Source organism: Mytilus galloprovincialis, chromosome 12 (assembly GCF_965363235.1).
Source record: "Mytilus galloprovincialis chromosome 12, xbMytGall1.hap1.1, whole genome shotgun sequence".
In the NCBI taxonomy this organism is placed as follows: Eukaryota; Metazoa; Mollusca; class Bivalvia; order Mytilida; family Mytilidae; genus Mytilus; species Mytilus galloprovincialis.
Window position 1 is genome coordinate 64216699 of NC_134849.1, and position 15827 is coordinate 64232525.

Consider the following 15827-nt stretch of genomic DNA (forward strand, 5'->3'; position numbering starts at 1 on the left):
TAAAATCTGTGAACCAACTAATTTTTGGGGGCGATTTATTTTTCTTGACTTTCACAAGAAACGAATTATCGCTAATATAAATTGACACGAACATGTAAAATTTTGATTTTTCCCTTACTTAACTACTAAAAGTAAATTTGAGAATCACAAAATTAAACTGCGGCTAAATTGGCTAAAAAGGGCTAAATTGAAATAAAATATTCACAAAAATAAGTAGTTTTACAGTAGTCCTGTATAAAAGTAAGGAGATGTGGTATGATTGCCAATGAGATGACTATCCACCAAAGTTTGAATGAAGTGGATGTTAGCAATTATAGGCAACCGTACGGGCTTCAACAATGAAAAAAAAAAACTATACTGTATAGTTTGCTCTAAAAGGCCTGCGTTGGTTGCAGATTTATTGCATTATTAGCTCTGCTTTTTATAATCAGAATTTATGTTGTTTAAAAGAACTTTTGTGTATATACATGTAAAACAATGTCTTGACAACACACATTGCATTTTAAGGGGAATGGAGTGAAATTATTGTATTCAATTCACATAAAAAAATATAGATTTTGATTTGACTGGTATATCACAATATTTCATTTGGAAACAATGTAATATATGTCTCATATCCAACCTTAAGACATTATGAAACACATTTATCACATAAATTCTTTTACCCTAATAGGTAAACACATTGTCTGCTCTTTGATAACTTTTAAATGTGTATGCCATCAAAGTTTTGAACAATTAATTGATACAACTTTGTCAAACATAAAAATAAAGGAAATCCCAAGAAAAAAACTGTAGAAAAGAACCGCAAGATACCTAATTGATACTTGAAGCAAGATACCTAATTGATACTTGAAGCAAGATACCAATCGATACTTGAAGCAAGATACCTAATTGATACTTGAAGCACGATACCTAATTGATACTTGAAGCAAGATACCTAATCGATACTTGAAGCAAGATACCTAATTGATACTTGAAGCAAGATACCTAATTGATACTTGAATGCATATGTTCTCACACATTAACCCTTCCCTCCATTGAATTTTTTTTTTTGCATACTTGATTCCCATAAGGATTTTCAATAAAATGCTAAAAATATGCTTTAAAGTATTAATGCATAGCGAAAAACAAATATTTCATCAAATAAATTAAAGTCGGATATTCCTACGATATTCCTTTTCATATTGGATACAAATTTTATTAAGTCTACTGCAGACCCTTCGTAGTCAAAGAGTTTCAACTGAGATACTACACAGGCGTCAAAAGGCGTCATTATGGAGTAAAGGGGTGGCGTCAAAAAGCTTCACTATGGAGGAAAGGGTTAAACAAATGGAAAACAACTGTCATATTCCTGACTTGCAACATACATTTCCTTATGTAGAAAATGGTGGATTAAACCTGATTTCATAGCTAGCTAAACCTTCTACTTGTATGATATCAGCATAAAATTCTATTATATCAATAATCAAATGATTTTATTTTGTTTTACAGACAGAATTTCCATTACCAGAACAGTTCAAGACCATCTATAACGGCAAAAAGTTTGTCACTAATTGTACAGACAGCATTTGATCAGGAAGTGCCACAAGGGGAGATAACTCATATCAGGCCATTCCAATCACTTTATTTTCTGACATCAGAGCTAGGATATAATATCTGCTCAATGAAAGTATTATTATTTTTACTTTGTACATTTATAAAAAAAAAAAGACAAAAATTTCATAACACACAATTGATATTTTTGTGATGTTAGTCTCTATCTCGTCTATGCAACAAAAAAGTTTTAGGAAGAATGAACTATTTATGAATAATTAATATAAAATATTTAAAATAGATTGATTAAACTGATATTGAATATTATTGATATTTATGGTGTTACCCCCGTATATACTGCAAAAATTATATAGAGGGTACACAAAACTTGCACTATACATTTTAATTAATTAAGAAAAAAAAATGCATTCTGATATGTTTTCTGAAAGAATTTCTGTTTGTCACATTTCATTAGAAAAAATAGTGAAATGCCAGTGTCTTAAAAATTTGGTGTAGATCATAATTTTGGTTTAGCAGAAAATGAACTTAATTGCTTGCATATAATTACATTAAGTGTATTAAAAATAACTCATATTTATTCATTTTGGGCTAAATATTTATTTATGATATTATAAATTGTTAATAATAAATTTATCTCATTTGTATAATTTTGTTATTTTCATGATTGTTTTTTAAGTGACATTTTTTGTTGAGTGACATTAGTTGTTTGTAAAACTATGGGAAACGTTTGATGGTGCTAGTATCTTGTTATTGATTTAAATAGTGCGACTAGTAAAATTAAAATTCATATTACATTTTTTTTATTACTGAGGGAAAGCATTTTATTTTAAACAGCAAGAGTTTAAACATGAAAAAATTTAATTACATATACAATGCATATAAAAATGGATATCATTTTATGTTAAACAGCAAGAGTTTAAAACATGAAAAAATGAATTACATATAAAATGCATAGCAAAATTTATTACTTTATATTGAAAAATGTTTTTCAATAAAAGATACACTTTACTTAAAGTTATATTAAATGAAATTATTCAAATATCTCGCTTTTGCCACTCATCTTGATTCAGATTTTTTTAAAGTCACAACTAAGGCGTGGAAATGTGCGTTTTTTTTTACATCTTTTATTTTAAAAAAAATGCTTTATGTCAAACAAAGAAATTCATTGCTTGATCTCTATTAATAGCTTACATATTTGACAAAAATAGCCAAAGGAACAAGTCATATTATAACACTTTTATGTATATTTCACCTGAAGATAATTTTATATGATTCAGTAGACTGTGCAATATAAAAGTGCTATCTGAATAAAAATTATAAATGTATGGTCTTTTTTTACTGTCAAACAACTGTCATATTCGTGACTTGGTAGAGGTTTTTTCTTATGTAGAAAATGGTGGATTAAACCTGTTTGTATATGACACCAAAACATTTTTTGGGATCGTATAATGGTATGATGTCTTTTATTAAGTTTCAAGAAGAATTCTTTAATTGCACAGTATTGCACAATAGATTGTAAGATCTTGACATTTGTTTTGTGTCAGAAACCTATATTATGTCAAAAATTTAATAACAATCCAAATTCAGACAGTACCAAGCTTGTATATTGTGTCCAAATTTGGCCAGCTGTTAAGGATCCAACCTTTTCAGTCGTATCAGGCTGCGCTCAGGGAATCATTTAATTATATCTAGCTAAACCTCTCACTCTTTTGACAGTTGCACACAATTACATTATATTGACAATAATATGTGAACAAAATAATAATAGTTGAACATGTCAAAAACTAGGGTACAAGAGTCAGGATTGAGTTATAAACTTAATCACTTTAAAGTCAAACAGATATGTAACAAAGAAACACAAAAATAAGGCTCTGTGTTAAAGGCCGTACATTGACCTATAATGGTTTACTTTTATCAATTATTATTTACATCTTCCTATGTCTATATAGCAAAGCACATAGAAAACACACAAATTTTACCATTGCTCAATAACACAACTACAAGATGAACAAGTCAAATAGATATCACAAAAAATAGATCTAAACAATAAAAGTAATATTCATAAAAACAAATAAAAGAATATACTGTAACATGTTACTAAGATGATAAACCTCAGTTACCGATATATGAGTGGAGATGGAAGGTCAAAGATTCCAGAGTAACATTCAAACTCATAAATCGAAAAATAAACTGACAAGGGTAAAGAAGAAAATATGTGGCACCCATTGTGTTGCGTATGTTAGTATAAATCCAGTAAGGAATCTAATTTGATAGGTCTTATTCCTGAAAAGGGAACAGGAACAGGATTGTAGTTCATAAGTGACATATTCAAGATTATCTGTGAAACTGATATTCCATAATGATCAACCAACTAGTGATGGCATCTGTAAAATTTACGAAGGGATGATATCAACTCTTGATTAAATAGCTTCCTTGTGAGCATCAACCCTCTATTAAGGGAATCATGATAGACTGTACAATTAGACCGTTGGTTTTCCCGTTTGAATGGTTTTACACTAGTAATTTTGGGGCCCTTTATAGCTTGTTGTTCGGTGTGAGCTAAGGCTCCGTGTTGAAGGCCGTACTTTAACCTATAATGGTTTACTTTTTAAATTGTTATTTGTATGGAGAGTTGTCTCATTGGCACTCACACCACATCTTCCTATATCTAAGCCCTGGACTATGGTATCAACTGGGAGATATATATACAAGGTCATAATTGGCACTGAAATTCATTACCATTATCCATATACAAAGAATGAAGCATCCAGGTCTTTCAACTTCTTGAATATAAAGCTTTTTAGAAGTGAACTTATGCCGCCGCCAGATCACTATCTCTATGTCAAGCTTTCTGCAACAAAGGTTGCAGGCTCCACAAAAAAACGCTATGAAATTAAAAAGTCATTCCCAAAAGGGTTAACGATTTGACATCTGTAAGTTGGATGTCAGTTACATATTATTTTCTTTCACTGACGGAGATCTATACTTATACTTTATTTCCAATCTTTAAAAAATAGTTTTCTGCAGGATATCCTATAAATTAGAAGCTGTCTATACGTTACTGAAAGTTCTACATCTTGTTTTACTTGCAGAGTATGACAAAAAGATGTATTTTTTCCATATACTCTGCAAAGAAAACAAAATTTCAGGCAAAAAAAATCGGTAATAAACGAATGTTACCTTCATTCTAATCGCTGAAGCTATTTACAGGAAAACATTTGTTTGCTTTGATTCAAATAACTTACTTCAAATCGAAAATTAAACTTTGTTAAATAACCACTTGGACAACAAAAAGTCATTCCCAAAAGGGTTAACAATGTGAAATCTGTAGGTAATGGATGTCAGTTACATATCATTATTTTGTTTCACTGACGGAGATCTATACTAATACTTTATTTCCAATATATAGTATTCTGCAGGATATCCTATAAATTAAAAGCTGTATATGCGTTACTGAAAGTTCTACATCTTGTTTTACTTGCAGAGTATGAAAAAAAATATGTGTTTTTGTATACTCTTCAAATGAAATAAAATCTCTGGCAAAAACGGAAATATACTGATATTGCCTTCATTCTAATCGCGGAAGCCAGTTGCACAAAGAACAGTTAGGTTTACTTTGATTTAAATTATTAACTTCAAATTTTCTATCGATACTGAGGCCTTAGTTGCCTGGTGGTTTTTGTAGTTCAACTACTAAGGTTGTAAGTTCGAACCCCACATGTGGCAATTTCAATCTTTTTTTAAAGTCATTGTCAGTTTGTTTTCGATTTATAAGCTTGAATGTCCAAGTTGTCTATCTTTTATATTACATTATTGTAAATATGGTAAGAGCAGAAAAGGGAAATAATGTTATCAATGCAAGATATGTTCTGAATAGGATGGAAAAAATATTCAGACACCGTTCATACACAGTAAGGGAGGTCACTCTACCAAGCCCGGTATAAGACTTATTTTTATAATGTGGTTGTCTCCCTGAACACCTAAATTACGCAGTCCATTTTTTTTCTTTTTCTTTTCTTCCTTTTACTCTCCAACTCTGTCATAAGAAAGGGAATGCTATATGATTACTTGTCTCGGTGATCTGATTCTAAAATACATGTAAGCGTACCAGACAAAATTCGTTGAGGCCTGTCTTGAACAGCTCAAATTTCGGAACAAAGAATAAAAGGATAAATAAAATCTACGCATTGTCTTTAAAGATAAGAACAACAGATTCCATATTGGTAAAGTATTACAGTCAATAGTATTATTGCGAAATGTATTTTATTCTGGTTAATTACCTGTGACAGTAAACAGGTCAATAACTGCGTATTAATAGATGTGATGTCATCTCTGGTTTTTTTATATAACAAGTAGAAAGAAAAAAAAATCTTTTTGCGTAGGTAACGGATTCTTCAAAATGCATCTTACTGGACTCAATATAGCCTGTTGACAAGTGAATTCAAAAACTGGCCATTATCGCTGAGTATATATTGACAAAAATAATGAAACATTTGACATACGAGCTCTAATGACGCAAGAAGTTGATAATAGGTCATTGAAAATTATATAGCCTGATTTTTTTATACGATCACGCTTTAAATACGAATTTTAGAGTGGGTACTTCGAAGTTAAGATATTCTGCTGACGCAGTTAATTACAATTATATGTATATACACAGGTATTATTCAAATGTTTAAATATAAAAAGGACGTATCAGTTTTTTCATAATGCAGACTTTCGATTTATATCTAAACGTATACAGGGTGACTTTTATAGTGTTCGTATGCTTTAACTGCAATATTCAACAAGACCTTAAATTATAATAATTGATAAGTTTTGTATGTGCATGCAGGAACTTAGATGTACTGTTCCCAGATGCAAGTAGCATTCATGAGATCGAATCAGTCTAAATGCTTATGTATTTTTGAATAGGAAGACAGAGGCGGGTTAAGAGGGACGCCAAGGGTTGATAGGGAATCATTGAAGCATGACCTGAGCCGGGCCCCCTCTTATGCAGTCAGTAGGCCCCCACTTATGTAAATTTCTGGATCCGTCACTGAAAGGTCTAACAGGGAAATATCTAGGATACAGAAGTTTTGGAGTTAAGTATGACGTCCATTTTCAATGAAGTAGTATTTTATTTAGGTGCCAGACGAGACCCACCTCCAGGTGCAGGATATTCTCGCTGCTCTGAAGACATACTGACGGTCTTCTGCTGTTATCTGCTCTTTGGTCGGGTTATTGTCACTTTGACATATTCCACATTTTCGGATTCTCAATATCAAAAATATGGAAACATATTCAAAATCACTCTGTTAAAACCTAGCTACGGACTAGGTAGATAATCAGCAAATACAACTTTAAGACCAAGGTTGAGTTCAATATCGTAGCCGCTACGTAGTGCTACGTAGATTTATGACTATTGAACGAGTAGCTAGCCTAGCTGCTATCAATATCTATGTAGCAGCTAGGCTAGCTACACGTTCAATAGTCATAAATCTACGTAGCCCTAAGAAGCCGCTACGGTATTGAACGCAACCCAGGTTCGCACCTCATCTGGGCTAGTAACTATTTTCAACTTTTTGCAGTTGTGAGTGTTCGCCGTACTTATCTGGTGAAAAGTTTAATTGTTTCCATTAAATTTTTGAAAACTGGCTTTTGTAAACTTCTAGTTGTCTCTTTGACACATTCCCCATTTCCATTCTCAATTTTATTCTAGTCCCATTTCTTAGAACCTTGATTCATAAGTATTTTATTAGGGTGGCAAATGACAATTTAATATGTATTATGATTTTTTCTTTCTTGGAAGAGGACGTTTTTGTGCGATAATTAAAGATAAATGTTTTCTTCGAACTGGGTTTAAGTCACGAAAAGAATACTACAGGAAACTTTTGCCCAATTATCCGTATTCTTCCTGACCGTTCTGTTTAATAAAATTTGGCTTTCGCACTTCGATTTTACAGTAATTTTGCTTTGTTCTTTTAAGCAAACACTATAATAGGTAACTACATACATGTACCTGTATAACCCAATAAACAGTGACTAGGTTTTAAAAATAAATCAGATATAGGAAATTAGATAGTATTCACGAAGTACTTTAAATAAACACACATGTGCAGTGTGGGTTGATATTGTAAAGGCATTTCCCCTTTAAAGTATGACATCACACACTACCCAATTATTTTCATATTCTGCGACTGCTTTATGTATTTTTTTTTAATCTAAATTTTATTTACAGTGTATTTATAGCCATATCCACCAACGAGTTTCTAAAAGTTTTGACGAGTGAAGGGTTTTTTTCTTCTTCTTTTGGTAAAACCCAAATTCCTTTTAAATATTTTTATCGCTTTTAAATGGTTTTTGTACTTATATAATGCCTATATAAATTATTTTTTAACATCATAAAACATTTGAATCTGAGGTCTTAAGATTATTTTTTTGAGACAGACATTAGTGGCCTTTGAACTAGTTGTCAGATAACTGCGAGTACTCTCAGATCTGTTCATTGTGTCTTTTTGTGTCGGGATGTATAAGTACCCGGCCACGTCCACTTGTATTTTTGTCCATCTGATGAGTTAAGTCTTTTTCAACTGATTTTTATAGTTCGCTCTTATGTTGTACTGTCATACCACTGTCCCAGGTTAGAGGGAGGGTTGGGATGCCGCTAACATGTTTAATCCCGCCACATTATTTATGTATGTGCCTGTCCCAAGTCAGGAGCCTGTAATTCAGTGGTTGTCGTTTGTTTAAGTGTTACATATTTGTTTTTCGATCATTGTTTTACATAAATAAGGTCGTTATTTTTCTCGTTTGAATTGTTTTACATTGTCTTATCGGGGCCTTTTATAGCTGACTATGCGGTATGGGCTTTGCTCATTGTTGAAGGCCGTACGGTGCCCTATAGTTCTTAAAGTGTCTGTTTCATGTTGGTATTTTGTGGATAGTTGTCTCATTGGCAATCATACCACATCTTCTTCTTTTATATTATTCAATCCGCTGCTATCTTCATTTTCTATATGTATCTTGATTTTTGATAGGCAATTCATCACACGTTAGCATATTAATACGAAATGCATTGCAAAACAGAGCAGTTAAGAGACAGATAAATGGCTGCCAATAGTCAAGGTTATTTCAGGAAGGCTTATCTGTGGGTCTCATTGGGGTCTAAGCGTGATACAGGATGGCCGATTTTTTGTAAGCGGGACACGTGAAAGTCAAAATATTGTGTCATGAAAACGGGAAATAAGGTTTAGCGGGACCCGGGAAATGACAAAAAATGAGAATTGCTTACGCACATAGTGTCAGCGGGATACGGGAATCTGACAAAACAGTAAGTGGGATCCGGGATCGGAATCCCCCAATGAGACCCCCTTTATATTATAGATCATTCAAAAATTTGATGACGGCTAAATAGCAGGGAATGTCACCCGTTCGATCCACATTACTTACGTCTGATCATTCCGGAAATATTTTTAGAAATGCAGCCATATATCTGGCATGTGATTTATTCCCGTCTGATTCTTTGTCAAAAGATAGCGAGAGAGCGGATTCAAGAATATATATCAAAAAGTCCTAATTTCTGTTATCATAGTTAATATCTGTCCCAAGTCAAGAACCTAAAGTCTTTGTTAATCTGTGTGGTTTATTTTATATATAGGTTCATTTATATGTTTCGGAGTTAAGTTTTGCGTCCATATTTCGCTTAATAAGAATAAATTTTTGTTTAGAGGCCAGCTAAAACCCGCCATTGGGTGTAGGATTTTTTCTCTGCGTTGAAGATCCATTGGTGGTATTGGACTGTTTTCCTCTCTTTGTCTGGTTGTTATCTCTTTGACACATTCCTGGCTTTCATTATCCGTCAATTCTATTAGTATATAAATATTGAATTACTTTTTTGAATTTTTTTCACATTTTTGTTAAATTCTTCATGTAAGGATAATATTAAGAAAAATATTTAATAAACAGTATCATAAGATTAAAACACAAATAAACTTTGCATCATTGATGGTCAACATCCCATTGCTTTAATTCTGTGATGTAGGTTTGAGTCTAGAGAGGTTATTGGTTGAAAAATGAACAACTACTGAAGCGGTAATTTTGTGGAAATAGCTTCATGCGAACATAATTTCCCTTTGACTGTAAGAATCATGTATCCTTGATTCAACCTTTGTACTATTGTATGAAGGAGTATAATCCTACATGTATACAAAAAAAAAAGACGTGACGCATGTGCAGATGCATGCAGATAACATAGAAAATGTGAAGTGTCCTAGATAAGGGACATGGTTTTTTTTTTATGATATTTCGCCGGAGACCTGAATTATGCAACTAAAATCATTATCATATTTAGTCGGTAAACAAAATAACGTCATTGAATAATGTGTTCGACCTTTGAGGTTTGTGACTACGGGTGTATATATCATATATCATTAACATACTATTTTAAGTATTTTCTGTACCTACATGAATAACATGTGACTAGTTTATCATGACACATTACTTTATACTTGTATACTCATTTCCTCCTGAATTGAAGGCCGTTGGCTGATACTTGAAAATCGATCTTCTCATACATGTACTTACGTTTCATATATTAGGGTACGATAAATGACTGACCCGTGTTAAAGAGAGTCATAAATTCTCTTGCACGTAAAAGACAGCCTTGTAGAATTCTAAAAAAAGCAGGCTTATGTCGCTTCATTTTTGAGGCAGCACTCGCACCCGCAAAGTGAAAAGAGATTAATTTAAGTTGCAATATCTTGTTTCCCAATCCACTATAAATAAAAATGTTTAAACTAAATATGATATTTTTTTCCTTGCACTTTTCTTTTTGTGTAGCTGGCGTTCGATATGCCATTATAGAAAGGAATATCTATACGAGTCTCGGAGATAGTATCCAGGTTCAATAATTTACAGAGATAAAAAGAACATCGCTTTTTAGTAGTTTAAAGGCTTCATGGGTGCTTCATTGTTACTGATCATTTTATATAGACTGAAGACAGACTTAACCTAAACAACATGTCGAAATGAATACACTACCTGCATTCAAAGACAAAAATCTTAAAGTTTATTCAGACACAAAATTTAACTATTGTACACATATTTTTTAAACTAAAAATATTTTGAAAGAAACGCGTTTCCCGGCAGGGAACAAGATAATTCAGTTCAAAATGGTCGAACATTTAAGATATTTGACCAGTCAGATAATACAAATATTTATAGATTTTGATGTTTTACGTCCAGCGGCAAATATTCCATTCATATTAAGGACAATGCCTGTTTATGAGATATGGAAATATTCTGTACTGTACTGTACTGACGCGTACGCTGAGTCGGATTTTTGATATATACTAGGTATACATGAAAGCATGGCACCTTTCTTAAAACAGTATCATGACTCTGAGGAAATCAGTCCTGGCTCTTACTCTTAATTACCACAAACGACACGTGTCGCAAAAGCTGGAAATACGACAATTTTAAGTCTGGTTTGATCATGACGGGGATTGCAGTCACGACTTCAGACAATTGAGGCGCGAATGCTATCACAGGACCACTATTCTACACATGAACTATATTGTAAATAATATATAAAAATAGAATAAGGACTGTCAGTATAGGTAGAATATTATCGGGATAGTGTTTACATTGATACACATCTTCAACTAGCATAGCAACTTTGATGATCGACACCTTTCATGGCAAGTCCGATGGATCCGAGGGTTGGAACCCTCCTTTTTTTCCGATCAATGCATTTGGATGGAATAGTTGGATCCAACCCCAACCCCACCTTTTTAACCTAGATTGGACCCCCCCACCCCCCACCACCCAATTTACACAATGGATGGATCCGCCCTGCCTTTCCAATTTGTAGTCTTATAAACATACACGAAAGATTTGCCACTGCATGCACGATCTAAGCAGACAACATTCAATTAGAAAACAGAAACAATCATGTTGGATAGTAAAAGAATTAACAAAAAGACGTTTTGTGACATTCGCTTTTTTTTACCATTATATACATCTTTTTCATCTGACAAACATGATTGAAATAAGTGAAAATAAGCTTCAGAGGGTCAATCATTAATGACTATGTACTAAATAAAAACATCACCGTGGGAAGGGCACAGTGGGGAAGGGCTATTTTTCTAAAATTATTTCATAACATTATATTGGTCATTTCAGTACAACCTTTACTCATGAACTACATAACCTTTTAAACTATTGCGAGTTTAACGTCTTAAGTAATGTTCACACATGACTAAATTTAAAAGTCAACAACCGATGCGATTGAAATATCAATTTACATATTTAATATTCAATTTGCACAGTCATGTTGTCAAAACAGCATGTGAAAAGACCAATTCAAAATCAATCAAATAAATACAAATAAATAACAGAACACGCAAATGAAACACAAGTTTTTTTTGTAAAGTGTCCCCCAATTGAAACAATCTTAATAGAAGTGAAAGAAATCCGAGTATATCTTTTCACCAAGCGTATACATATAGGATTGACTGGTTGTTGTCCAGTTGCAAATATGTCATACATTCTCAGATCGATAAATGTAAGAACATTACTGACGAAATTATTTCAATGTGTTTTGAAATAGAATTATTTAACGAATTTGACATTTTGTAAAGAATGTTCCCTGTATAATCGATTTTGAAATAATACTTTAAAATTTCCCAAAACCCTATCAAAATAGCAATTTGAGCCATCTGCATTGGCTCTTTGATTTTGTCACTATTTTGTGACTTGTTAGGAAATATGTTATCATTTTGTAAGAAATTCAAAGTTTTCATAATATGCTGATACAAAAAAAAAAAAAAAAAAAAAAAAGAAAATAAAGACTGTTTGATATGAAATTTCTTGCCGAGACTCTGAAATCATTTTGTCAGTTGAACGGACGTACATGTCAGATATTCAACCAGCTGGGTTATCTTGTATTCTATACATTGACTAGATATAAACATAATTGATATGAGGACCATCAAAACAGGATGAATTATATCTCAATTATTTTAACAATGATACATAAGTATCTACTTGCATGGTTACTTTAATGATAGTCTCAGTCATTTCCGCGTTGAATGTCAATTGGACTATATAATGGTTGAACTACGTACATACAGAGACGAGCATTTGTCTGCTGAAGGAAGAGTCTTTCTATTCATTTGATACGTTGTTAATCAGCTGTGTGCAATTGGTATTTAGTTAACAGGGGGACCCAGTCATTTAAAAAAAAAAGGGGGGGTCCCAAACCAGGTTAAAAAGGAGGGCATATATTCCCCCGCACCCACTGTATCCGCCACTGGGGTACGCATTTAGAAAAGATGATACGGTCTCCTTTTGAAAGTAATCATTGGTTGATTGATTTTTTGTGCTACTTTCAGCATTTTTGTGCTATTTTGTGGCGGTCAGATTTTTTTGAAGGAGGAAGCCGGGGAGAACAACCATGCAACCTTTGGTAGAAAAACTCAGAATCCTAGTCAATTAAGACTGGATGCAAGCTAACCTGCCACATGCAAAACCACGAACTCACAAAGTCGGTAGGGAACAGGATAGTGAATCAGTGGGAAAACGTGCGATTTGGGAAAAAATAAAAGGGAATGAAAAAAAACAGGTATTTTGGAAATTAGCCTCCCCGTGTCACCAACCTCAAAATAAACAAGAATAAATGAATTGATTATTATTTTTTTTTTCTCTAACAATTTGGTTGGTGCACAAATTATAAATTATAATTAAAAAATATAATGATTAATCTAGCTTTTCTCCTCAATAGGCGCCCGTCATCCGTAAACTTTTACAAAAACTTTTTACAGCATCGTCAGTTGACTCCTTATTGAAGTTATTTTCCTTTTATGACGATTTTCACCATTTTTCTGTGCATTATAATCTATTAATTTGAAAACTATAATATAAAGTTAGAGACTTCCGCAAAAAAGGGACCAACTAGGAAACTACTAATAATTTCATAGCTGAAATCTTAAGTCGGCTCGTTGCCTGTTATATTGAAAAAACCTGATGTAATAGATACAAATGTAGATTAAAACTTTCAAAAGCAATAAAGATCACCAGGAAAAGATCTACAAATAATATGTCAACTAGACTAAAATTGGCAGTTAACTATTTATAGAGTTATTGCCCTTTCACGATGATTATTACCAAAAATGGCTCTTTATAGCCTCTAGTTTTACTTAACATCTTCCCTACGTTCAGCAGGTTTGAATTGTTTTAAAAAGAGAGGAATGGTACCATTGTCTCAGTTTTATGTCAGATATTTTTAAAAAATCATAATTTTGTTAATTTGTCTTTAACTAGTCTTGAAACTTGGGGCCGCCGGGAAAACAAATTTCAAACCCTGTTGGTACGAAAGGTCTAAATGTAGAATGAATATATTTTGAGTTTCTCCAGAATAGTCTACGTTTATCTAGTTCGTGATGTTTAATTTTTTAATGTCCTATATACTAGTAGTAAAAAGTTACACGTATCCGTATATATAGGTAAAGCATGGACACGATATGCATCATATCGTAGGTATTTCACCGACCTTGGAACCAAGGTGATATAAAGTACAGATAAAAAAGTAGAACGAAAACTCGGTTACAGTTGAAGTGAGACATAAAAACTGTCACACTTTAAAGGAAAAAAAAACGAAAGATGAATAGAAATAATTAAGTCAAATAATAATCACACAAACTAAAGATCTCAGTTATACTAAATCAAATATTTGTATTTCTGGAAATCAATATATTTTTTTTCTCTTGTGAATACGAAATGGATTCCCTTCGAGATTTCAACGAAACTGAAACGTCAGAAGAATATATCCTTTTCTGTTTAGTGTTTGGTTATTTTTTTCATTCTATATGCCTGAAGTTTGATGGGAAGTGTAGAAATATGGTCAGTCTAGTGTATTTCTACCTGCAGTTAAACCCTTGCTTAAATATGGCTTCCGTTAGGCTTTTGGGGATCAACAAATACACAGCCACGTCCGATCAGAGATATGGATTAAATCTTATTCTGAACAACTTAATTCCTCTTCCTTCATTGATGAAGATGATTAACGTCCCGCGGAAACTATTAGTTAACCGTTTGAATTTAATATGGTAGGGTTATGTATCCTGATTTGCTAAATACTGACACGTTTAACCGGATTGTAGATTCTATCACACAGCTAACAATCCCTGATCGGGATAACATATGACCCAACATGGAAACATTACTCTATTTCAAGCTGACTAGTTTTAACATTCTTTTACTGCTAAGTGGTATATTCGTAGCGGGGAAAAGTCGAAACCACTTTGATTCATTCTGAAATTGCGACCCCTTTTTGCACTCGGGCACTTATGCTATTTTGAATTCATTTGTGCTTTTTTTTCAATAGTTGTGTTGCCGGTCAGTTTGTTTAGGTCAATTTAGGGGGTAGGGGTAACCCACAATCTGATTAAGAACAATTGTTTTCAAAAATTTGCTTGAAATGCACAGCTTCAACAAAATAAAGGATCGGCATTTCTCAGTTGTATGAAAAAAAGATTAATTGTGGAACTGTGATTTTTTTTGCAAGATAATAGCCGAATATGTAAAATCTGATGAAATATTGAATAATCATCAAAAATGGGTACTTTCGCAGGGCCGCAGCGAAAAACATAAATGTTTTTTTTTTCTTCATGCAGGCCGAATTGTTATTTTTTTCCATTTTTTTCCATTTTATTTTCAAGCTTACTGTCCTTATTGTAACTGTGTTTCTGCTATCTGTTTACCGTAGTTTATAATCTAAAAGATATAAGTATATATATATTTACCATGGGGGTAATTAATGAATATGAATTCCTTTGAAGGGAGCAAAATAGTTTCAAATATAATGAAAATAACAAAATTCCTTAATCGATCGGTCGTTTAATCTTTATCAAGTTTTCGACTTTATAAATAGAGGGTTCTTTTCCTCCCCAGCTTGGCAAGATATAATTATTTCAATGATCGATGTTTCTCGAAATACGATTTAAAGTAATCGATATGTCATCATGACAATAATGTATAGGGTCATTTCACAACGATTAGTAAGGTCTCACGAAGTTCGTGACCTTTTAGGATGTAACCTGGAACGTCCTATATATTGACACATGAATTTAATGTCAACAACCGATTTTACCAATGAATGAATCGCTATTATGTCGTAATATAAAATTTTACTTATATGTTTCGTAATGTATAATTTTATTTTCATGTTTCGTAATTTATAATTTTAGTTCTTTTTATCTACAGCCTAAAGAGATGTACTTAGGTATATATAC

At 32.6% G+C, this 15827-nt stretch overlaps 1 protein-coding gene across 3 annotated transcripts in view; it reads left to right on the forward strand.

Annotated features, from left to right (window-relative positions):
* The window catches only part of LOC143054535 (adenylyl cyclase-associated protein 1-like), a 71149-nt gene extending 68270 nt beyond the window's left edge, over positions 1-2879 (forward strand). For all 3 annotated transcript variants that reach the window (XM_076227555.1, XM_076227556.1, XM_076227554.1), the window contains exon 14: positions 1492-2879. In XM_076227555.1, the coding sequence (XP_076083670.1) occupies positions 1492-1572 (81 nt within the window). In that variant the 3' untranslated portion in view covers positions 1573-2879. The remainder of the gene's footprint in view (positions 1-1491) is intronic.
* The last annotated feature ends 12948 nt before the right edge of the window (positions 2880-15827 follow it).